This window comes from Lonchura striata, chromosome 9 (genome assembly GCF_050655825.1).
Source record: "Lonchura striata isolate lonStrDom1 chromosome 9, ASM5065582v1, whole genome shotgun sequence".
Taxonomy (NCBI): Eukaryota; Metazoa; Chordata; class Aves; order Passeriformes; family Estrildidae; genus Lonchura; species Lonchura striata.
In genome coordinates this window covers 2,956,767-2,981,823 of record NC_140711.1, presented here as the reverse complement: position 1 = coordinate 2,981,823, position 25,057 = coordinate 2,956,767, and the positions used below count along the sequence as shown (strand labels likewise).

General features: G+C 42.6%; 1 protein-coding gene across 6 annotated transcripts in view; it reads right to left on the bottom strand.

Annotated features, from left to right (window-relative positions):
- The window catches only part of LOC110484836 (glypican-5-like), a 348,921-nt gene that overhangs the window by 312,017 nt on the left and 11,847 nt on the right, over window positions 1–25,057 (bottom strand). For 5 of the 6 annotated variants that reach the window (XM_085586961.1, XM_085586963.1, XM_085586962.1 and 2 more), the window contains exon 2: window positions 13,305–13,466. In XM_085586961.1, the coding sequence (XP_085443087.1) occupies window positions 13,305–13,466 (162 nt within the window). Of the gene's footprint in view, window positions 1–13,304; window positions 13,467–18,880; window positions 18,986–25,057 lie in introns of those variants that run through there. The other variant, XM_085586965.1, reaches the window with a different exon arrangement.

The following is a 25,057-nucleotide window of genomic DNA, read 5'->3' as shown; positions in this document are numbered from 1 at the left end:
GCACCATTCAGGAGCTTCATGCTCAGGGACAGAACCTGCATGCCTGAAAGCTCTCACCTTCCTGAGAGTCATAAATATCAGTCACTGCTACATAAATCCTTACAGCGACTCCAGGACAGCAGCAGCTTCAGCAGGAACTTCTCAAGGAAACACTTCTGAATCACTGAAATTCCCTTTACTCCCAGTGCACAGATACACTCTCATTATTCCCAAGGGTACTGAAATTAGTTACATACATAAAGACTGACACATTCATAACTAATCCAAAACAATCAACAGAAAGGCAGTCTGGGTTAAAAGGATTCACCCTCCTGAACGTGGTCTGCTGTTTCTTTAATTTGACATTTTCTTGCCAGTGCCCCCAAACGCTAACTTTTTTGGTAATAAATTTAGTGGCTTTCACATTTTCTGACCATCTTCCCAGCTGACTATACTTGAAGTAGTTAGTATTTGTGGAGCAAATTTGTGGAGTTTAAAGCACTAAAAAAAATTAAAACTATATCTGAAATTTAGATTTTTGTATTTGTACCTCTAGACCTACTCCCCATTCTGTGTGCCATTATTTTGTCTGGAGTGTTCCAGCATTTTATACCTCATGTTTACAACTATCATGTGCTCCTTTTCTGCCAAATTTAGTGAAGAAGGATGCAATGTGCTACAGGAGGTGAGTCCTGCCAAACCCCAACAGCCTCTTTTCACCCCATTCGCTCTGCAGAAGGAAGTGCCTCAGATTCAGCAGTCTGCAAGAGCATTTCAGAGACCCACACACCTCTGTGCTTTTAAAATATAAACATTTCTCAGATTTAATGTTAACTGCACACCTATATGACTGGCATCTGGATCATTTCCTGCTGAGTCAGATGCAGAAACAGCCCTGATTTTTGACTTCTAGTCCACAGGAAAAAATAAACCATCAGGTCTTTGCCACATGCCAAAACTTTTCCTTAGAGTAATCTGCACAGGTAGAAACAGAAGGAAGGTATTCCAGAGGGATTAGACCATATTTTCTGTTATGACTTTCACACAACCACCTGGCCCAAAACTACTAAAGAGAGAAAAGGAGGATATAACACATAAGGAAGTGATTAAATCCATGTAGAAAAGACATTCTAGCTTAGATAACTGCTTTCTGTCTGCTTGTCAGCTGTTATTTCTCCAAATGCTATTTATCCACCCAAAATTATTGCCTATCCAGCTGTATGAGCACTGTTGGGTTGAACAGGACCCTGCACTGGGCTGGAGAAAGCTAAGCCTGGTCATGGAGAGAAGGAATGAGGAGATGTTCCCAGAGCAGTGACTTCTACAAAAGGTACCAGTGGGGCACAAGGCTTCAAACATTCAGCAATCTCTGGTCATTGATGTGGAAAATGCAGATACTACAAAGAAGTCTTCTCAGAACACAGCTAAAAGGGGCAAAAAGAAATCTAAAAGTTTCCACATATGCACCTCTAAAATCCTGGTAGCAGAGACGTACAATGGATTGTTATGAAAAGTCTCTATTCCTGTCCATAGCCTTCTGTTTACAATAAATGCTCTGAAACCCAACAAAAGCAGTAATAGAAAGGGTAAAGAAATTATTATATCCCCTACAGACATACCTCTTTCCCACAGCAATCTAAAAAGGGCTAAAGGAAGCTCTCACAAGCATTTGACAGCACAAATCAGAAAAAAAGTTACACAACTGCAAAACAGTCACAGCAAAAAGGGTAAGAACTATTAAAGCTCTTCTTTCTCTTAAAAATCCATGAAGCTTTGCATCAATACTTACCTTCCAAATGTAAATATCTGCAGAGATTCCAATTTTTGCATGGTACAATACAAAGACAAAAGTCTCAATACAGGAAAATGAAGAGAGCCAACCTCAAGCCTTTCTCTTTCCAATTAAAAGATTCAGAGCAGATGAAGCAGGACAAAGCTGTTGCATCCTCTCACATCTGAGAAAAACCACCTTTTAATTGTTATGAATAGGCCTGTAGGGCTGAGGGAAGGATCTGGGAGCATGCAGGGAAGACATGACCCATGAATTCCCTAGTTCCAAGTCCTACTCTTACACTGCTTTCACTCAGATTCACACCAGAGCCCAGAGCTCCTCCACACCAAGTCTGAAGAACAGGAGAAGGGTCAATGGGAAGCTGCTAGGGAGCATCACCAATCCTTTCCCCACTGAAATGGATAGGAAATAATGCATCACATTTTATTTATAACACAAATCTTCCTAATCCCCAAATCTAAGATATCTGAGTGTAGAGAAAATGTCTTGAGTTTTTTGTCAGGTTGGTGACAGTTAAGAGATTCAGTTCTTCATTAAGGAAACCCCAAATCTCAGGAAAATAGCAAACAAAAGGCAAATCCAATAGCTGCTTCCAAAATATTTACACTCCATCTACACAGCCCAAAGTGGAGAAATGCAATCCAAACAGATGTCCATGAAAAAGGCAGAGGACCAGAAATCCACATTAACTTCCAATCTGGCACGTGTCATTTTACTGGTATTTCTGAGGACAGATGAAAAGCCATGTCAATTAAAAACCATATGGCAGAGTCAGTTTTAGCGAGAATTGTGTTCACACACCATGGATGTGAGGAAACACCTCTACATGGCTGTAGCACAGCAGCTACTTTGATATAGTGGCATTTCCTTAAAAATGCCACTCACCCCACACTGGTGCACACAGGGCTGGTCCAGGTGCTGCTCCCCTTGCCATGAGGCAATCACACAATCACAAAAAAAAAAAAAAAAATCACAATATAAAGGACAGTCACAAAAAAAACTACACCAGCAGAGTTAGCTTCCTCACCTCCTAAGTCTGCTACAAGTCTAAAAACTTTTGAATGTGTTTTGTCTGAAGTAAAAACATAAATAAGCTCATTTAAAATCAAGTACATCTCTTTTTAAATTCAAGTATCTTCCAAGCTGCCAACCCCAAAGCTCTCAGCTGACAGGTGACCAGCAAGCCATAACATTCCAGATTATCAAGATAATTGTGCACTAAGATCAAATATGAATTCTGAAATCTGATCTAAAAAGGCCAACACAACTCAGAACGCTCTCTCTTATACTGAAAAGCACGACCCTGTTGCTTTTGCACACCCTCCACCTGTCTGTGCTCCTGCCTCTTGTGTTACAGGAACTGTGATCTTCCCAGGACTGTCACACTGACTTGGGGCTTTATGTGCAGCCCCAGCCCATAAACCAAATACTCCACAACAGCAACGAGCCACTTTCTGTCCGTCAATAATTGTGTCAAAAGAAAACTTTATTCTCTTTTTTTTACAACTAGACACAGCTAACAGTTTAGATCAGTGATGCATCATGTTACACAGCATTACTAAAAGGCATACATTCAAATTGCTCTAAAAGCAGAAACATATTATATCTGCAGAACTGATTCATGAATTTGGCTAAAAACCCCAAAATAATCTAAGTTACTCTACCTTTGCCTTCTAAACCAAGGCAAAAAAAAAAAAAAAAAAAAAAAAAAGGTAGCGTATATGTAAACCTACAAAAAATTTAATTTTCTGAGTACAGTATCCATCCACTGAGTCTACAGTTGGCACACTGCAAACAGAAATGCCACTGGGGCAACAGAGCTGAGACTAGAATGTATTTCTATTTCCTGTGCTCCCTTGATCATACTTGCTTTGACATTCTGCTCTCTTAACCTTGCAGTCCCAGTAATTTTCTTTTTAAGTCTGAAAATGCAATGGTGAAAATGAAGAATTTCCAGTAAATTAGTCCTTTTACACCAAGTTATCTATAAGGGTTTTACTCATATTTTTATTGAGCTGCCCAAAATTTACAATATTGCAATAGCAATACTCTTGATCAAAAAACATCTACAATTTTGGATCCAGAAATGGCCTAAGAAAATGCCTCTCCTGTTTTCAAATTCACAAGAAAAGGGCTCATAAAACAACAAAAGGAATTTTTAACAACTGATCATCTTTGGGAGAGAAGGATGCATAATAAAAAGCTGAATTGAAATGCCCCTGAACTGCCAGTCAGAGGTCTTTTCATTTCAAAAACCACTTTGGAATAAAAGTAAAAAAACAAAAAATAAATCCTTTGTGCAGGATCTTCATACACTTATGCTCTTATTCAGAAATTTGTCAGAACCCATCCTTTCTCAGGTCTTCACCTTCTTCTCAAAATGTGAGCCTGACTTTGGCAAGCAAGAACTTGAGACTCGACTGCAGGGGGAACAACTGGATTTCAGAAGATTTCCAGGAGCACTGCCACAGCCAGCAGCAGTCACTGGGCTGAGGGACTGGATGAAATCAGACTGGGCAGTCAGGATGGGAATTTCCTGATGGAAACACCATGTGAGAACAAAAGGGAAATAAAGGGAGAAAACCACCCACCTTCTAGAGAACGAGAGGAGACAACAGAAATGTCACAATGTGGCTGTGAACGAGGTGTGCAACTCCTGAAGAAAGGACACTAAAGGAGGTACCAGGTAGCCAAGCCCCCAGATTCATTTGCTCACTTTGCTTTTGCAGGCTTTTTGGTCTTTTTTGGGGATTTGGGGGTTTGTTTTTTTTTTAATTAATGAACACTTTTCTCCAGCCATCTTCGTGTTTTCTATCTCAACTAACACCTCATTAGCTTGTTGGGCTAAGTTCCACCATGTTTTTCTACCCTGAAAATACAGTCAACAGCCAAAAAAGTACTGGGGAGAACAAAGAGGAAGAAAAATACAAACACCAACAGGTGAAATATGGACAGGGATAGAAGATAACCAAATACATGATCACGATATGTATGTGTGTGATATATATGTGTGTGTTCATTAGATTTCTACCCACACTCCCTGAAAACCAGTTATAAATAGATGATGAAGAGACCATCCCTGCCCCAAATTGCTGACATTCTAGGCATCAAATGGCAGCCACAGCCAGCCAAGCTCAGAACATGATGATTATCAAGGCTAAATGGATGATATCTTATCTGGATGATTTGCTGTTTCCTTTTAAATGTATTTAATGTTTATTTCTCTCACCACCTCACATCATCCTGTCCTTGCAAAGCCTCAGGCCAAACAGTTCCATAAAATCTGTATTTAATAAAATGCATGTTACAAAGATATCTAAACTATACAGCACTTTTGCTTAGCAGTCAAAGCACAGCAATCCCAGTAACCAGCCAAAAACTTCAACACTGAGAAATATATAATGATTTCCAGTGTAAGCTTCTGGCAATATTCTCCAGTTCTCCAGAAGCCCAGCTCTGCACATGCACTGCTCAGGAAGAACTGCACCATTTCACAAAGCAAACCTGCACACAGCAACTCCTGTAACAGAGAGCTGCTCACAGTGCTGGGCACTGCCAAGAGTGACTGCTGGTTGCCACTGGATAAAAGATCATTTCAGTGTAGCAGGTAAGACTCAGTGGAGGGTTTGCCTATGTTTAAGGAGAAACCCACTATTAACAATACAGTCACTAGCTGTAGTTACCCTATAAAGACTTACGTGGACGTGATCATTACTGAATTTAGTTTGCAGGACAGTGATTTCCATTCTACAGCTAGAATTAAGCAATCTTCCTAGGTTTTCATTTATTTTTCCACTTGATTTAAAAGCATAAAATCATCAGAATTTTCTTGTTTCCTCCATTATTCCTCTGATATTTCCTGTGTTCTTTTAAAGACTTGTGATTTCTTCTTCCTAACAAGCTGCCCAAATGACAAGCAGCAGCCAAGGGATACATTAATGCAATCAGAAACACACAGAAATTACCAAGATCAACAGGTATTTATATTTCAGAGGAGTTAGGGATGCTGATGAAACACCAGCGTCACAGGTGGATAAATCCTGGCCATGAAGGCACAGAGAATCTTTACAGCTCACACATCTCTAACATGAAAGGAAAAGCCAGAACTGTTCCCATCTGAACTTTTATACTGGGAGAAAAGGCTGGAATTGCTGGCCTGTGACAGTACCTGACATTTAGATCACAGGTGACCAGCAGCACAGGCTACAGTGGAAAATACAAGATAAAAGGTGCATTGTAAATGCAGGAGGTGAGCACTATTAAGGAAACATAGAATGGGATCAATAGTTTGATTAGGGAAATTATATTTTCTGTACAATTGAAATAACCTTGAAAAAAGAGTGAAAACCATAAAAACCCATCAGATACTTGGTTTTTGTAATGTCCTCTAAGGAAAATGAAACATTATGGGAAGAATCTAGAGGCACACAGTCTTAGAGGACATGAGAGGCTGGAATTAACTTCTGGACAGCTTATTTTGTATTTGATAAGCACTACAGGAAAATTTTAAAGGTGACTTTATTTGGGGGTTTTCCCCATTTAATTTTCAACTTGTATGTAAAAATAAAGTAAATTTCTTAAACTATTCATGGATAATACATAACACTGATTTCAATTTCTATGAAAAACGGAATAATATAAGACACCAAGCAAGAAACATTAATTCTTTCAGAAATGTACAGCATGAAAACATCAATCTGAATCTAGAATCCTGACAAAAACATACACACAACTTCTGAAAAGATCCAAAGCATCACAGGTAGTCTTTCAGCCAAAAAAAAAAAAATACCTCACACCATTCAGAAAGTTTAGAGACAGAAGACATAAGCAGCACAGAGAGAGTTCAATTATCTCCATTTACAATGTAATGTTAATATTTACTCACAGTCCCTGGCCCCCACCAAGATTTTCTTTTAATTTTGCACATTCAGAAGATAAAAGGTGAGAGCATTAGGGAACAGCACATTGCAAATGTTTTATTTTACTGAGAGATGGACAATTACAGGAAAGAATTTAACACTCCCTTCCACCACTCCATGTCCAAAGACTGAAATCTTAGCAAAGCCCTGGGCTCTAAAACCATACATGGCATATGGAAGATAAAAAAATATATTTGTAGTGGTAACATTTCAGGATCAATGGACACCATGGAAAAATGAGGCAGTGTGTTTAAAGCAGAAGAATTGAAGCACAATTAAACAGCATCAGCACATAGTTGACATTGCCAATTCTGTTGTGACACCAAAAGATAACCTAGGGAGAAGGGAATTCAGGGGCAGTGAGCCCAACAATGGATAATTACACCATTGGATAATTTGTACATCTTGGCCTAGTCTTGGCAAGCTCTGGAATTATCAGTTTCCACAGTAAGAGGGAAGCATGTTCATATTTCTAACAGATTTCCCTTTTCATTTACTGCCCATGCCCTCATTTAGGGCAAGGCTGCCGGTGCCAAGATCAAGGACAAAAGGAGCATCTCTCAGTCCTGCAGCAAACACCCCAGGAGACCACATAAGACAAAATTCCTTCCCTCAGAGGTCTCTAGAAATCTAGAAAATACTTTTTTAGAGGGATCCTATTGCATATGATGTTCCACTTCAGGAAACACATCTTCCTTCCCCTGTCCCTCCCTTTATCTGTCTGCAGCACCAGCACACCCACACTGAGGTACTGCCCACAGGTGCCTGAAGTCTGCAGACACAGAGCAAGGACCAGCAGCAGCTGAGCCAAGGCTGGCTCTGTCACGGGGATGAACACAGGCTTCTGCACCCACAGCCCCAAAGGCAGCCAGCAGTGCTCACCAGCAGGCAGCTCACAGCTGGGAAGGGACAACCCAGCCTTGGATGCACAGTTGGGAAGGGATATTCCAGCCTTGGATGCACAGCTGGGAAGGGATATTCCAGCCTTGGATGCACAGTTGGGAAGGGATAACCCAGCCTTGGATGCACAGCTGGGAAGGGACAACCCAGCCTTGGATGCACAGCTGGGAAGGGACAACCCAGCCTTGGATGCACAGTTGGGAAGGGATATTCCAGCCTTGGATGCACAGCTGGGAAGGGATATTCCAGCCTTGGATGCACAGCTGGGAAGGGATAACCCAGCCTTGGATGCACAGTTGGGAAGGGATATTCCAGCCTTGGATACACAGCCCAGCTCTCACTCCTGGAGAACACAGGTCCTCCTGCTGGAGAACACAAATCCGAGCCACTCCCTCTGGTGGAAATCATTGTTTGCCTAGAGCCAAAACCAAATTCTGCATCCTGGCCTGCTGGAGTTTAGGATGATGAGAATTTCAGACTTTCTGTGCTGACAGGCACTGACCCCCAAGAGAACACTGGATTTGACCTGAGCCTGTGGAGAAGCTTCCAAAATGGAATGACAGAACTGGGATTGCAGGTATGGAGTTTGAATAGAAGTGTGTGTGATATCACAGGGTGGAAAATTTAGAGTTTGGGGTTTTAGTATATAGCAATATATATGGTGCAAGATGGAGGTGCAAGACTGGTCCTTCTTCTTTACCTTCTTGTCCACAGGTTCGGGCAGTATTTTGTAACTGGACATTCTGTGCCTTGCTAATGAAAGACTGCAGAACTCACTGCTGTGAGACTGTAACTTTCAGCTCAAAGGTCAGCAGAGTACAACACAAGTGGGAAAGGGTGGGGAACAACTTGTCTGAGTAAATGACCAAGCAGTACAAGACTACAAAAACCTATTTAGAAAACATCACTTCTGAATTTCTATAATCCAGCAGTAAATAACAGGAACCAGAAGCACTGGTGGTGATTTTTGGCAGGTTTCTGCTGGTGATGGTTGGCTTTTTTTTTAAATAGCTCATTGATTCTGGACTGCATCCATCTCCAGCATTGTGGCTACACTTCATGTAGTAATTTACTTCAAACCAGAGTGCACTTCTACAGCCAAGTCTTTGTTTTGTCACTGCACTTCAACACCATTAACCAGACACCTCTATTTAAAGCTGATAGTCCTAAATTCCGTAAAAATAAGTACCACCAACACTGCAACAGAGCCAAATGAAAACTGAAAACGTTTTTGACTCCACAAAGCCCTGAGTGCAGTGTAGTGTATTATTCCTTTCTGGGAGAGTTCAGATCAGTTGATTAATAGGCTCACTGGTGTCATCCATCCCAAGATCCCCTGAAACCATCCAGTCATCCCCAATCCCCATGGAGGCTTTCAGAGGAAAATCTTTGTGCTTAAGGACTTTATGGATAAACTAGGCATTAACTTTGAGGCATTTTACTGACAATCAGAAGTCCTGGACTCCATGCCTGCTACAACAAGCTGCCCTTTCCATCATTCTTGCCCTTCCCAGGCTGCCTGCTTGGATCAGATGGCAACGGGGCAAACCAACGTGCATGAACTGCAATGTCAGGGCAACTGCAGCTGTTAGAAACTGCAGCAAGGTGCTTTCCCAACCAGCATCTTCCCATTCCATAGAAAGCAGAAGGTGAGCACAGCTTTCCAAGCCCTGTGGGTTAGGAGTGAGAAGAACAGAGCTCCAAAGCTCATCTTCCCTCCTATAGCTGGGAGAACACTGGAACAGGTCCCAGCACCTGACCCTCAAGGTCAAATGTATGTTATTTCAAAAAGCAAGACAAATTAGTTTTTTATGAACAACAAGCTTTGTTCATGGAAGCTTCTCTTCAGAGGCTAAGTGAACAATTCCTATTGCCTACTGTAAATATAAGTGCAGAGAACAGGAAATCTTTTAAACTGTTGAACTCAAAGTTTTTCACCATATCTCTGACAGCTGCTAATTTGGTGACTGAAAAGTGATGTAGGTTTAAAAGTATCTTGTTCTGCCTCTGTGCAGAGACCATCGGCAGAACAAATAAATTATCAGTGCTTGGATTCTCATTACCACAAATTAGCCTCAGCATATGATGACAGGAGCAGAGCCAAGCTGTCTGTGGGTCCTTATGTGGCACCTGTTAGCACTCCATAAAACACAGAACAGGGAGGCCAGGTTCCCTCTGCTGTCTGACCACAACAAAGCTTTCCTGTCAGACTATTCATGCCTCTTCTGACAGCAACTTTCAGCCTGCACACCCACACTACTCTGAACAATGAAGCAATTGCCACAATTGGAAGTGTCCCTAAAGAGTGCAGGGACTGCATGAGGAAATTGGGGCAAGGATGGAAGACTCTGCCAAATAACAGGTACTATCACCACAAAGACATCTATCTCAAACAATACATTTGTTTACATGCAAGCCTAAAACAACCACTGCGACAAAGGAAACAGTAAGTTCAGAAGAGAATCTTTGGGTTACCAAAGGGAAAAGTGAGATACAAAATGAAAGTGTCCTGTTTCATCATTCATTTAAATAGTTCTGCTGGGCATTTCAGGCTGTAGCCACATGAGCAAAGACAGGCAGGCACATCTTTGGGTGGGATCAAGTGACCTGCTCCAAAATGCATCCACAAGAAAGCCAGCTGTGGAGAGCCAGAGGCTGACAGGGAGGATCACCACAACAGGCACATTCTCCTCTCCTACACTGCTCCTATTACAGCCTGACTCACTTACTCATCTAATGCTCTTCCTCCTCCTTGCCTGTGATTCCATTTGGAGCAGTCACACATCTGTCAAGGGACTAAAACCATGCTTAGGACCTTGAGGCTACACCATGGACCAGAACATGAAGAGAAAGCAAATGCATCAGCTTTCCATGAAACCCTCCCACAGGCCCTGCTTGCATTCAACCTGTCAGACCCCCAGATTTTGTGTCACTGCATGGTTTTGCAGGAGCTGATTCTGATGCTGTGCCTCCCAAGCAGCCAGCTGGCCATTCCATTCCTGCCCCTGTCCTGTTTCCCGTGGGGAGGGCATTTTTCACTGAAGTTGGTGCCAGTGGGGCTCCTCCTACTCAGATCAGTGCCACGAGCACTTGAGAGAGGTATTCAAGCAAAACCCATCCATGCAGGAGCTTGATTTAGTGAAGTGTTTCAGCAAAAAACACTTGGAAATACTGAAAATTTTAAAGGGGAAAAAACAGTGGGACAACCTTAGTACTGGAATTGTCCATGTAAATGGATTAGGCACTAGCCCAAATACAACAAGCCTGCCCACAGCTGTGATATATTTAATCAGGCCTTACAGATTAATTATTTTGCACAACAAAATCCATCATCTGTGAAAATTGTCTTATTTCAGCTGTGGACAAAGCTACTTAAACAACATTTTCACTTTAAAGAAGAAAACCCAAAACAGTATCTCTTCAACTCCAAAATACCCACAGCCAACTGCAGTGCCAAGGCAGTGTAGAGGGAATATTTAACCAAATTCATATCAAACTCCTATTCACGTGAGAAAGCTCCTTATTATTAATACTTGTGGCACTTAAATGTCCCCAGAACTGTCTTTTGACTTCTTTTAAAGAATATAAGGAGATTATATCTTAAAGAAAATCCCCAACATTCTCTTTGGGAGTCTCCCAAAAAAGTTTTCTCTTTTTCCCAATAAAATTTAACTGTCACCACTGTGTTCTCAGTGATGGACTACTGAAAATCCATCTCTTACACCACAGTAATCTTGAAAATCATTTCATCAGCATTGATGTAATATTAACAGTATTGTCTGCTTAGAGTGCATAAAAAGCAGCTTAGATTTCCTTTACTCAGAGGCAGGCAGCAAGTCTAGCTACTGCTTTGCTTTGACTAAACTAACAGTACTAAAGTGTATATATATAAAAGTAAATTGTGCATGAAAATTGTACAAGTAAACACCACTCCATACAAACGAATAAAGTGCTATTTTTCAGTAAGTCTGAGTCGGTTTCCCCTGCTGCAAAAAACATGAAATCTAAAAAGCATCTGAAAGCTTCTAAAAATGAGGGTTTCCTTTTCTCAGGCTGTAAAATGTGCTGTTGGCACACTCACTTTATCATTCAAAACAGCAACAAGTGAAAACCGAGCAAAAGGACAGAGTTAATTCAGTGCAAAATCTTCTCTCTCAGTAAATGTCTTACACAGCACCACTCTTAGCAACAGAATGTTTATCCAGCACAAGATAAAGAGAGAGGCTTTTCCCTGACACCTGGGACAAAACCAAAGCACAAAAGCAGCTCCCAGAGGAAGCCAGCAAAGTTACATTTTTCAAGTGTTCCCACCTAATGTAGACAGAAGGCCAGCCACAGCAAATCACAACAAACAACCTATTTACCCACTTCCAGAAAATGCTTGTAAATTTAAACTGTGTGAAATGTCTAACTACTGCTTTCATTCCATCAAAAGGCTTCATCTGCAATGGACAATAAAGCCTCTGGCTTGACCTAAAGGGGCTGGTAGGTTAATCTATTCTGACCTTACCTTTATTCAATCATAATACTGAAAGATTGCTTGAATGAATAACCAACATTTAACAATGCCAACAGGCACTCTTTCACTACAGTGCTCCTCTGAAGTGCCACCCGAGACAATTTTTTAATGAAAAGGGATATCAAACATTTTCAAAAATTAATTGTAAAATAAACCAAAAAGCCATTTCTCACTCATGGGTAAAAAAGAAAAGATATAAAAAAAACCAAAAGCAGAAGAAAATATTTCTCTTGTCCCTTCATGTCTCTTTCAGACTTCCACCATCACTTATTGTCAATTTTTGATAATATGCTGTCTCTTATTAGCTGTCAGTCACATCTTTTATTTATAGTATTTTCACTCAAATGGGAAAAACCAGACAAAAAAAAGATACTACTGATAAAACCTGCCTTCTAACAATAGATCTTAACCACCCAGGCCTCAACACTTGGTATTTTAATAACTACTGGCTTCGTTTCAGAGCCCATTCCATGAGGGTGCTCAGCACTGAACACGGCAAAGCAGAGTTAAAATTAAGCATATAATTAGGCCCACAGAGGTCAGTAAGCTGGATTCACCACTCATTGACTGATTTAATCACTCAACTACCATAGGTTTAAAGTTCACAGCCTATGTTTAAATAAATGCCCTTCTAGAGAAAAGCCTCCAGTAATCAACACTACAGTGCACAGTGCTACCCAAGCATTTTCCTCCCTGTAGCAGTACAATAACCCCCTGTATGAAGGACCTAAATAGTCTGATAGAACAAGGTACTCTTGCATTTTGTCATGGAGCAAGAGATGTATTCCGATTTGACACATCAGTTACAGCATTTATTTTTCAGCATCAACAAACAAATGCATCTTCGTTTATTAATCTATGCCTGTAAATGGTTTGGCAACACAAGAGAGTATCAAAAAGCATGACTAGCAGGCACTGAAAAGACACTTGAAAATGCCTTTAAAAATCCACACTAACCCCAGAAACAAGGTCTCAGCTTAAATCTATTCCTAATTAGATTTAGGAAGATGCTTAACATACCAGGCAAGATTAAGTGCCATCACCTTTATCCAAAAGCACAACTATCAAATAACTGGGAAGCAAAAACCATAAGGCAGTGACAACAGCATGCAATGCAAGAGGAGTGAAAAGTAAAGACAACAGCTTTCCTTTAGGTTGCAGAGGATACTGTTATAAACTATTCAAAATTTCCTACCTTGAAAAGCTGTGATGTGACCAACAATCATGTACTTCAGCTCAAAGTTCAGTGCCTGGATGCTCTGAGTCCTCTCCCTTCGAACAGCTGCCTGGTAGCTTTCTTCCATCTTTTTGGTGCAACATGTTGGTGCCCTGTGTTGACAGATCTGTAAATCTGACTCTTAAAACAAACAAGAAAAACACAAAAATTAGAAAACCCCTGAACCTACACCATAAAAGCAATGCATCTTAACGTCAGAAACACTACATTTTAAATTTTGAAACAAGACAAAACCCACAAGGAATGACACTGTGTAACTCAGCTGTTGTCAGAAGGACACAAAGTTGTGATTATTTCATTTGAGTAGCATGACATTATCAGCTGATAAGTTATTTGACACTGTTCAGAACACTGGGCACAGAACTCACCTGAACACAATCAGGAGCACAAAAGAATCACAGTCATGAAGATGCACCAAAGGGGGAGTATTTCCACCATACACCTTGCACTAAAGCTATCAAAACTTGAACATGTGAGTGATAACCTTGCCTCAAACTAGGATCCAGTACTCACCCCTGGTGTGCCTCAAGGAATCACCTACTCACCTCTTACACTAGGGGAACCTTCTTAAAAAATCTCTGGGCTCCTAGGCAGCTCACAAAAAAAAAAAAAAAAAAAAAAAAAAAAAAAAAAACCACCAAAAAAACAAACATTTAAAAGCACTGCAATCACTCTCACCTTGCAACTAGAGAGAAAGTTGAAAGCTGATTAAAAACTTCATTCTTGTAGAATGTTTTTATATATTTTTAGTCATTCCATCTTTGTATGTGTTTCAGTAAGGAAACTTCCAAGGAAACTTCCTTATCAAGGAAACTTGGTAAGGAAACCTAGATCACAGAGTGGTGATGGACACACTCAGGGTCTGTTTGTTCTACACCATGGGATTTGCAGGTTCCAATAAGGATCTGGTACAGCCTGCAGGTATTTTCTAAAGCTCCACAACTACACATTTTTAGAAGGGGTGGGCAGGGAAAGCAAGAGACTGTTAAGCAAGCAAGCCACATAAATAGCAGAGCCCAAAGAGTCACACAGCATTAAGTGTGACAGGGTGTCAGGGGCTTCCTTCCCTCCACCTCAAGGCAGAAACAGAGGTCCTGAGGGAAAGGGGCACAGTGTCCACCTCCCTCCCATCCCTCAGGCCCTGGGAAGCACACAGCCTTTGCCAGAACACCAGGAGCCCACAGGTCCCACAATTGCTGTGTGGGCCACTGTAACTGGAGCTGGTGTGTGCCCACACTGCCCTCTCTGTGCCCAAGGGGTTCTCTGTTCTCAGCCTCTGCAAACACCACTGGCAACCCCTGCCACACAGCACCAACAGGCCTGGATGAAAACCACCCCCATTCTCCAAAGAGCCACAGTTCCTCCCGAGCGTTTCTCACCCAGGCCACTGCAGAGAACCCAGACCAGGCCCTGGCATGGAAATATTAAAGAGCCATCACCTGCACTGCCCCTCGCACCTGGCCTTGCAGCTTAATGCACAGCAATGCATAAGTGACAGTGATCAAACAAGAGGATGCACTCCGAAAAATCAGAAGACATCCTCAAAGTTCCAGGCTCTGCTCAGAGCCAGCTCCAGGTCACCAACTTGCTGAGACCAAACTGCACAAAGAAGCTTCAATAAATCTCCCTCAACAGGGGAAAAAAAGTAACAACACCGAGTTAGCTGAAACATCTCATCTGACTTGAAAATGTTGCTTCCAGTTCATAGCCATTCTTATTTGAAAGTGCAGTTAATTTATGGTCAAGACCAAAGCAAAGGTCAAAGAAGGTCAAGACCAAAGCAAAATATTTCAATTCACTACATTTTTATATAAGTTTGCAAACGAAGATCAAAGTTGTCACAGACTGAGCTGAGCCAGGTACCATTTTGGAGGTGGATTTGCTCCGTACTTCAGTCTAATCTCAAAAATGGGAAACAAGGAACAGTGTGAAGCTGAAGGCCCTGCCAGAAGCAGCAGCAGGAGGGCTGTGCTCGTCACTGGCTGGGCACGCTGGGCCCAGGTTGGAATTAGCTTCTTGGACAGGCTAATTTTAACTTGGATGGGTTCCCTGATCCACTTCACCCCCTGAACACGTTTGTCCTGTCACACGGAGCTGAGGGTCAGGGAAGGACCTCTGCTCTGAGCTGGCACCAGCAAAGCACCAGTGAAATTAAAATAGAGACTGCAGAGCAACTCAGTCATTCAGCAAGAGGAGTCTGAGCAGAGGGGCTGGAAACGTCACTCAGCATCTGCAGGGCTGAGATGCTGATACCCAGAACATTTCTCCTTACAGCTCTGTTACAGCTAGCAATGCAATAGTTGGCTTTCACAATTAAGAGAGAAATATTATGTAGATGTATAGTAATGTTATTGTAATACGTCATTCCATAGTCCTCTTTCCCCCCTTGTAATAGCCAAGACATTTAGAGGAGGCTGGAAGGTACCAGGAAGGGCAACATAACAACACCTGACCCCCAATCAATAATCTCCACCAATGGATGGCAGAGAAAGAGCTGACTAACAAAACTTTAAGAGGGACTAAGGAGATAAAGGGCAGAGCATCCATTTTGTACATGAGCCATGTGGCTAGTAGCCATGGGGGGGGCTCCTAGTGGTGTAATTTTTCCTTATTTAGTCCTCTATTGTAGTTTTTGTTAAAGTTTAATAAAATTTTACAAAGTGAGCAGTCGTTTCCCACATCAGCCCTCTGCTGTTTTGTTGGATGGAGCTTTGCAAAGCTCAGACCTGTATCAAGAAAGGTTTGAAATGGCCAGTGCTCTGTGCTGACTCTGTGCTGGCCCTGGCTAGGAGGCAACCTGTGGCTACCAGAGCTGCCCCTGGCACTGCCCTCTGAACAAGGCACACAGGAACCTGCTTCTCCTCCAGAAAGCTTCAAGGATATTGATACTCCAGCTGGAACTGCACTCCTGGGCTTTCCCACCCAGCTATCTCTCCTGATGAATGCTCCAGGAGCCTGAGGACTGGGATTTGCTGGTCCAGAGCCAAAATGACACAGAAGGCACTCTTAAATAGAAACAGCACTAAGCCCCTGACAGTTCAGGAGCCTGATGTAAAACACAGAGCACTGAAGGCCCAGCAAGGAGCAAACCCCACTCTCCTCACAGGACTGTCAGGTCAGTGCTGTCATGCACGCAGCCTGGCAAATTCATTCGCTCCAGGATCAGCCTCAGGGTATCACTTTAAACACAATTATAGACACCTAATAAAAGGTTTCACTGCTATACATGCCTGGGTGCAGAGATTAAATTAGAACTCATTAGTAATGTCTTAACGTCTCTAATAACTCTGATGCTAATTTTAGTTTATCTCATCTCTTTCATCTTGATGAAAAATACCCTCTCCAATGGGAAGAGGGGAGGAGCAGTGACAGAGGGGTGACCGAGGGGCTGAGCCCCCCAGAGACAGAGCACCCCTTTAGCCCTGCTCAGAGTGTGCTGCCCACCAGGCAGGGACACAGCCCTAAGGGCAAATCCTCCCTTCTTTAAGGAACAAAGCCATTCCATACACCAGACAGAAAGCACTGCTCCTGAAAGACACAAGTTACCAACAGCATCATCTCAGGATTTCACCCTGCTAATTTCCCTCTAGGACTTGCTTACCAGCCTTCCCCAAGCTGCCCCTCATTTCCTAGCTAGCACTTTGGGAGGAGCCTCTACCTCAGCCTCCCCTGAAGGCTCTTAACTACCTAAGAGCTTCACCCAGTCAAATTTTAAGCACCTACAAAAATGAACAATACCACAACCTCTCAGAACCCATTTCAGTATTTGACTACACTCATGGTAAAATAAGAAAATTTAAAATTCCTATCTGAAGATAATTTCCCATGTTCCAACTCACATCTGTGGTTTTTCAGCATCCAGCTATGCATGAAGCTGACTCCACTTTCTCTATTTACTCCCAAAAGGTAGCTGAAGACAGCAGTATGGCCTCTCTTAAGCTTAATCCTCCTACAACTGAACAAACCCAGCTCTCTATTCCCATGTGTTCCAGCCCCTGACCATGATGAGAGCCCCCTGCTAGATTAACTTTATGCCACAGATGCAAAGCACCTGCATCCAAGGCACCTCTCTATTTCATTTTCTTATGCATTAATTTACTGACAGAGCAGAACACTTTCAACTCTACATGCTTGGGCTTCAATTCCAAAAGGTTTATAGCTTTCCTAAAACAAATTAAATTTCTGCTTCAGATCGGATGTAAGGATTACTCTGCTCATTATGTACATTATTTTTTCATTCAAGTCTTTTTCCCTTGAGTACTGATTAAAACTATGGCCTGGCTTATTTTTTAAAGTGAGAAAAACTACAGACTTTAAACCCTTACTGTTATTACAAAAAACAGGATAAAGTACCTTGCTCCACTTTGAAAAACAGTCACATTCAGAAGTGCAGGGAAAAAAGAAAAAGCACCTGAGCCTAAAGAATGTGTGTTTTGGAATGCATCAATGATCCCTACTGAAAACTACTGTGCAACCCCAAAGCAATTAATACATGCCAAAGGCATCACCTTCAGACACTTCCCTGTCACAATTATAAATTACTTTAGGTGCTAAATGCACAGAAAACTGTGTATTCTTACCTGACATCCATCTGGCCAGCTCTAACAAAATCAGCTTTGTAGTATTTTGTTGTGTGTTGCTTGGAGAACTTTTTGGTTTGAATCAAAAAGTTTGGGACTTCATTTTGAGCCTTGGTACAAAGAAATCTAATACTCTGGCTATTAAAAGTAGCTGAATCAGTATCATTTCCTAAAAGCAGAGAGGCCTGTTTAGCAAACAAAATTAACTTTTTCCAAAAGCTGCATATATATTCATTTTGTTAGCTGGTCAGATAGTTTAGTTTAACAGTTCTGTCTTTAAAATGCTGTACACACTGTAAAAGCCACACTCTGAAACCAGAAAGCCAAATTTCATACACACTAACTGTTCTACCTGCACCAACTTTTTCAAAGACATGCTGATTTATTTTTTTAAACAAGCTGAGCCTCTAATTTCCACTGCAGAGTCCTGAGCCAGCACGATCAGAGGGTGAGCTCAGTGCAATCTTTCTTCTGACAGCTTTTGCTTTTGTATTTTGACAAACATTTCAACAGTATTTCTAAACAAAGCTTTAGTCCAAAGCCCAAAATTGTAATGTTGTACAAATATCCTCAAAGGCTCCAAGACTGATTATGCCTTAGTAACACAGAGAAAGGTGCCAAAAGTACATTGCATTGTGGCTGGCCCAGCTGAACAGGAGCCAACACTTCATCCTTCTTGAGGCTCATCGGTCTGGTAGAGCTGCTGCCTCAGCTTGAGGAAAATTCAGCAATTAAACACAAACTAATTTGGGGACGAGGTCAAATCAAATGAAAAAGGAGCTATTTCCAACAAGGGCTCTCCCTGCATGACTTGGGGCATGAGCAGAGCCCACACCAGCACAGCCACGTCAAGGAAAAGAAATCCAGCCACTGGTAGGCTGCCCCAAGTTTGTGAAGTTCTTTTTTTATGCAGCTTCTGTGCCCCAGCAGTGGTAAAACCATCACCACCCTTACCTGCAAGATTGCTGTCAAGAAACTCATCCTGTGGCCATCCTCACCTAGCAGGGAGCACAGCTCCCTGTGCACAGCCTTACACCACAGCAAGGAATAAAATGTTTGCAACTAGAAAGACAAGCAAAGTATCTTCAACTCATCAACTCAACATGTGCAGAGTCAAACAGCTGCTATTTTATGTGTCAGTGTGTAAGATATGGTAGTGACTGTGCTTGAAGTAGTGCCAGGAATTAGCACAAAATTCAACAAGCCAGTGTACCAGTGCTCTGGGACATAAAATAGCAGCTAACTCAATTAACCTGCTCTCTGGGCTAGCAGCAAAGGCCAGGCAAGCCCCAGGGAGCAGAGTCTAAGTCAAACTGAGGTGTCTTTTCTTCCTGCCTCAGGTATGCTGGAGCCAGGCCCTCCCACACACATTTTCTGATTAGGCAGAAAAGAACTTTCCAATCTAAGTCTTTCTTCTGTTTTGTTAAAACAATGCTACTCTCAGCTTTAATATAATGATCACACAGATAAATAGCACATTCAAAGGTCCCTTGAAGGCAAAAAGCTCATGAAATACCAAAGCAGAGCCCGAATTTGCCCCATCCACCTACATGCATACATCCAGCAGAAAACTTACAAGTGCAGTTTGGAAAACACAAGTTCTGAAAATTTCCTTTCCCCCATCCCTTCTTTGATAATGTACACTAACAGAGATACTGTTTAATTTGATCAGTAGACTTTGCATTCTCACTGCTCTTTTGAATACACTGAAACATGGCTAAGGCTATGACCAGATGTGCTATTCCAGTTGAAATAATCAAGCCTAAAAGGTAAATACCTCTTTTATCAAGCACAGCTTAGATAACTTAACTACTAGCAAGTGTAGCTACTTCCAGCTTTGTCAAGTCAAATAGTTGCATTTGCTCAAGAGTCCTTGAGTAGACAGGAAAAAAAAAAAGCATAAAACCCCACAAAATGGAAGAACCCCTTGATTGCACTGGAATTAAAGCTGCACATCCAAGGGTGGTGGAAACCTGGAGTGGGACAGAAGGGGGACAGCAGGAAGCACTAGATGTCATGGCTCCAGAGAGCTGGCAGCATCAGCAGGTGCCACAGCTTGCAGGACAGCTGGAGACCATCAGGCACCAGCCCTGATCAGCTTCCAGAGCAGGAACTCTTCCAAATACACAGCTCTTAAGGGCAGCATCTGCACGATGAAATGTTGGTAGGCCTGTGCTAGGTGCATTTTGTTTGAGTTTTTTCCTTTTTTCTCTTCTGTTTCCCTGGTTCTCACTGCTCTTGTACTCTGATTTTTGGTGTAGCTTCCAAAGCACCTTCTATCCTATTCCATAGGTCACTGCCTGGTAGGATTTTCACCTTGGCTTGTGCCCCATAAAACCCATCTTGTGCCTGGACCCAATGAGCAAAAAAGGCATCTGAGTTCCCTAAACCGAATGTCCCTGCACTCAGTGGAGCCTACACAGGCATAAAACAGCGCTCCCTTCACTCCTCAGACCAGATTCCCAGCTATTGACTCTCCCCTGGCCCCTCAGCTCCCCTTCTCCCTGCCTTCCTCCAATTCTTTGTGCACCTGCAGGACACCCTGGACACATTTCCACAGCTTCCCTGCAAGGAGGAGCAGCTGCTGCAGGGAGGGACCTCCTCATGTCACTCATCCTCAGTTTTCCAGGCTGTTCCTTAGAAAGTCTGGCTGTACCCAGGAGGCTGAAGGCAAAGAGCTGAGAAGGCAGCTGTGGTCACTGTTCTTGCCTTGTGCCTGTTACCAGACCTCTGGCAGGAAGAGTAGGGGATAAAACTCACACACAGGAATAAAAACTCCTGTAACACATCTACAAAGCACCTACAATTGGAGATTTTCCAGTGTTTCCCAGAACAGCCTGCTTGTCAGTAGGGTGTTGGAAGATGCATCTTTGGCATCAATGCCCAGCAGCCATAATGCCACTGCTGGTAAACAGACTCCTGAAGGAACAAAATTATTGACTTCCACAGTTCACTGCCCCCTCCCTCTGGTCTTCCCCACGCCAGCCCTAACCTCAGAACCAACAAAATTTCAGTTGGAAGGTACAAAATCTCCTTACAGAATTTCACTCCAAACTCTCAGCTGAGCAGCTGAGCAGAGGCTGAGCTTGGTACGTGCAGGAGCAGCAGGCAAGCACTGCCTGCCGTGCCCAGGGACTGCACTTGGCCACTCCTCCATGCCTGGCACTTCTTTAGGTGGGTGATAAATTCTTTAATGCTGACTACATTTAATAACTTCCCATGAGCCCAGTGCTAAGCGAGATATTCTCTGAATGTGGATCTGTCTGGGAGGCAGGCAGCAGGACACTGACTGCTGAAGAGTTTGCTAACTACACACTACATGCAAATGCAAAAGATTTGTGCTCTCAAGGATCCATCCTTTTTCTCCTAGAATTGATACAAAAGCATGAAGACTGAGGTACATAAAATACATTCTAAAACAACTCAGGCTGGTAGAGACCAGTGGATTTCAGCAAGGGGGTTTCTACATTTACAGCAACGCCAACTCCTTCCTCCGTTTTCCTGGGACAACACATGTAACTGAATGCAGAGGGGAGAGAAATACTACAAGAACTTTCATTAATTTAGAGTCTGTTATGACTCATCTTTCATTATGTCCCATCACATTTCAAGCAGTAAATCCCATACATTTTCTCCACCACCAACAAAAAAAAATCATAAACTCATACAAAATATTTTCTAGATGAGTCTAGTAAACCTTCCTACTCCGTATCATCCAAGGACAACAATGCACCAACAGCTGCATTTCTGCTCTCCAGAGGGGACATCATTTCACTGCCACAGAACTCTGCCTTACCTGAAGAATGAGACACTGAAACCACAAGAGGTGGGGAAGCCTCAAGTGGAACACAGCTTACAACAAAACTGAATTGTGTTTAAATGAAAGGAGTAGGTTTCTAGGCCTGTACAGTTAGGAAAAAAAAGCACCTTCTGAATGTAAATCACACAGGCTGCCTATCTAGTCCTACAGGGAGGACATAAAATTCTTTATGGCAGGCATGAATCACCTCATTCATCTCAACTTCAAACCCTAATGATAATTCAGATGTTAGCAACTGTTTTACCAACTTTTTAATACAAACTATTTCCTAATATGCTTTACCTGCTGTGGTAAGATCCATATAAGGTGGCAAAGCACAGAAAATTTTCCATGATATTGACAGGGTCACAATAAAATGTGTTTCCTATTCCTCTTCATTTTATCTGTCAATGTAAAAATCTGTAAGAAGGTTAGACTGGAAGAAGAAACAAAAGCAAAGATAAATCTAAAGGAACCAAGGGACTATTGGACATTTGGGCCACAGCCTAAGAAAGGGAAATTACAAGAACAGTATTTAAAAGGAAAGGAATAGCAACTCCTCAATAATCCTTTTCCTCCCAAAATGAGTACTTCTGTTTTTGCCATCTCACTTGAAAGCCACACATGAAGACAAGTGCTTAGATACCTATTTTCTCTTCTTTAAAAATATATACTAGTCTTGCCTAAGTATTAATTTTACAGCCCAAGTCCTACAGTTTTCAATGAGTTTGCCCTATAAGCCTGTAGCTTAATTTCTGTGTATGACTTCAGAATGAGAAATGGCTGATTTAGATCAGTTTTTACCACCATTTGAACATATTTCTTTAGGATCACATTCTCACATTCATTATTTATTTTTAGGGAGAAGAAAGAGGAAAACTATAAAAACCCAGGCGAAATACCCAAGAATTTTAAGGAAAGCATCCTGCCCTCTTGATACTATTTACACAAAAGGAAGAACTGAACCAAAAGTAAGCAGCTGCTTACTAGACACGACACCCCTCACCAGGGCCAATTCCTCAACTTCATCACCCATGACACAGTAATTAATTAAAACAGGCTGCAGCAAGACTCCAGCATCACAAGGTCTCTGCACCTCGTTCCCTTTCTGTGGTTCCTTATGCAGACAATGCCACTGCTGTCACTGCTGGAATTTGTCACAAACTGCAATTTGATGCCACAAATTGGACCCACAAGCACTGGGAGACATCCCACAGCAGGAGAGTCAAGAAAGAGCACAGCACATGTGACAGTAACTGCAGAGGAACACTCATTCAGCAGAACCATGCAGAGGAACCAGCTGACAGCCCCACAGGTCACCTACAAGATACCAGGAGCCTGTTTCTGATGGTCTAGCCTCAGCTTAGATTTATGCTCAGATCACTTCTACCACTCCAGACCACGTGTGTAGGAAAGAGGAAAGGTAAAAATATCAGAGACCTTGGTTCACCACCCCTGATGTCAATGGAGACACCCAGTGGCATCAAGTCATACAAAATACAAGGAAATACAGTCAGACACAGTGCTGTGCTGGGCTTTATGTGGGGATTTAGCAGCTTGAGACTAACACAGTTCTGTACCCAGAGAACTTTGGGTCAAACTCTTGAGTAGCTCCTGGAACAGGGATCACAGCCAGGAAACCTGAGAAAACCTGCCCTTAGTAAGAAAAATCAAAATTAAGAGAAAATTGAACATACAAAGAATTATGATTTAGAAATGCTTTCATTACCTTAGAGTAACTTGCATTTGATTTCAGAGAAGTGCTTGTGATTTTTAGCTGCATGCATTCAAAGAAAACCACTGGCAGGTGAAGCAGCCAAAACCCCATCATGGAGCTGGTGACAGCATTCATGGGTCTAAAGCAGCAAGGGCACACTAGCAAAGTTCATCTAACCCCCATGAAATGAATGGCACCACAGTATTCCCCCTAAAGCAGTGGCAGTGCTTAGGATGGGACTGGCCTTCTCCCCTTTCTCATTTGTTTTGGCATTGCTTTGTTCTGCCTGTCTGGCCTTGGAGGATGTTCTGATGGTAGCAGGAGAACGAAGAACTGGAGAATTACAGCCCACAGTGAAATCTCACCTGAAGGGGCCATGCCCTGATTTCTGGGTACCAGTCACACCCCTAAGTAGAAAGCAGCCAAGCTCACTGCACAGGACACCACATTCCACCAGTCTCCCCAGGACCTCAGCAATGTGTTCAGCAGGAAAACCTGGATCTTCCTGGGACTTCTTGAGCCAGGATAATGGATTCTGAAACATGCTGCTGACCAAAGGCTATGGGGAGGCAGGAGGATGTTCTAAAAGCTTTTAAGCTGAGACCACAGACAAATGACTTCCAAAACCGAGCATGGAAACCCCTGATGGGATCCTACATGTGGCAACACTAAAATAAATTTTGACCTTAGGCCAGTTCCCTAGGCTCCACGCTGTTTCAGACATGGAAAAGAGGAAGATCTCTTCCATTAGTTTGCTCAGACTAGTAAGCAATTCTTAGTGGAGAGTGCCCTCTGCTATGTGGATGTTCAGTCTTTTCCTAAGACCTGCTTTTGATTTGACCCCTGTGCACCTGTTATATAAATTAAGAAATCATGTTTCTCCCCTGACATCACTCCAACAAGGCACCTCCTCAGCACATTGAACTGATTATCCTTGCCTCCTCGCTCGTGCTGCTCCACTCAGAACTTGCAGCACTCCTGGAGCTCTGGGTGGGCAGCACAGCCCTGGTGTCACAGAGCTGCCTGCAGCCAGCTGGACACGGGGCAGGCAGCCTGGCCCCACTCAATCCATCTTTGGGAACGCCAGGGGTGGGCAGAGGATGGCAGCCACCGAGACACAGCAGCCAGGCTGGCACAAGCTGGCCCCAGGCAGCCCTTGCTGCTCAGCTCATGTTTTGGCACCTGTGATAGTGACTTAGAACAAACTTTCCAAATCGAAGCCAACAGTGCTGCCAACAAATGACACTGACGCTTTTCATCCCAGCTGGGGTTTGCTCCTATCAGAGGAGGCACAGCAGCTCTGTCACCAGCAAGGGGGAAGCTCCCAGTAAGCTTCAGATCCCAAGCAGGTACAGCCAAACCACAGCTGCTTTTTGGGGAATGCAAATGTTTAGATTTCCTGACATATCTAAAGCAAACCAGATTAGAAAAGAGTAAATTTGATTATTGCAGCTTGAAACTGAAAACGCAATGCTTTAGCCAAATATAACTTTGGGCTGCTTTGAATGGCAACAGTTACATTTTTTTCCCAAACTTCAAAACTAAGATTAGGAAATTAAAGCCAAGTCTTCTCTGAGCAGAAGTTTGAAAGCCTTTCTCTGAGAGCTGTGGTTCC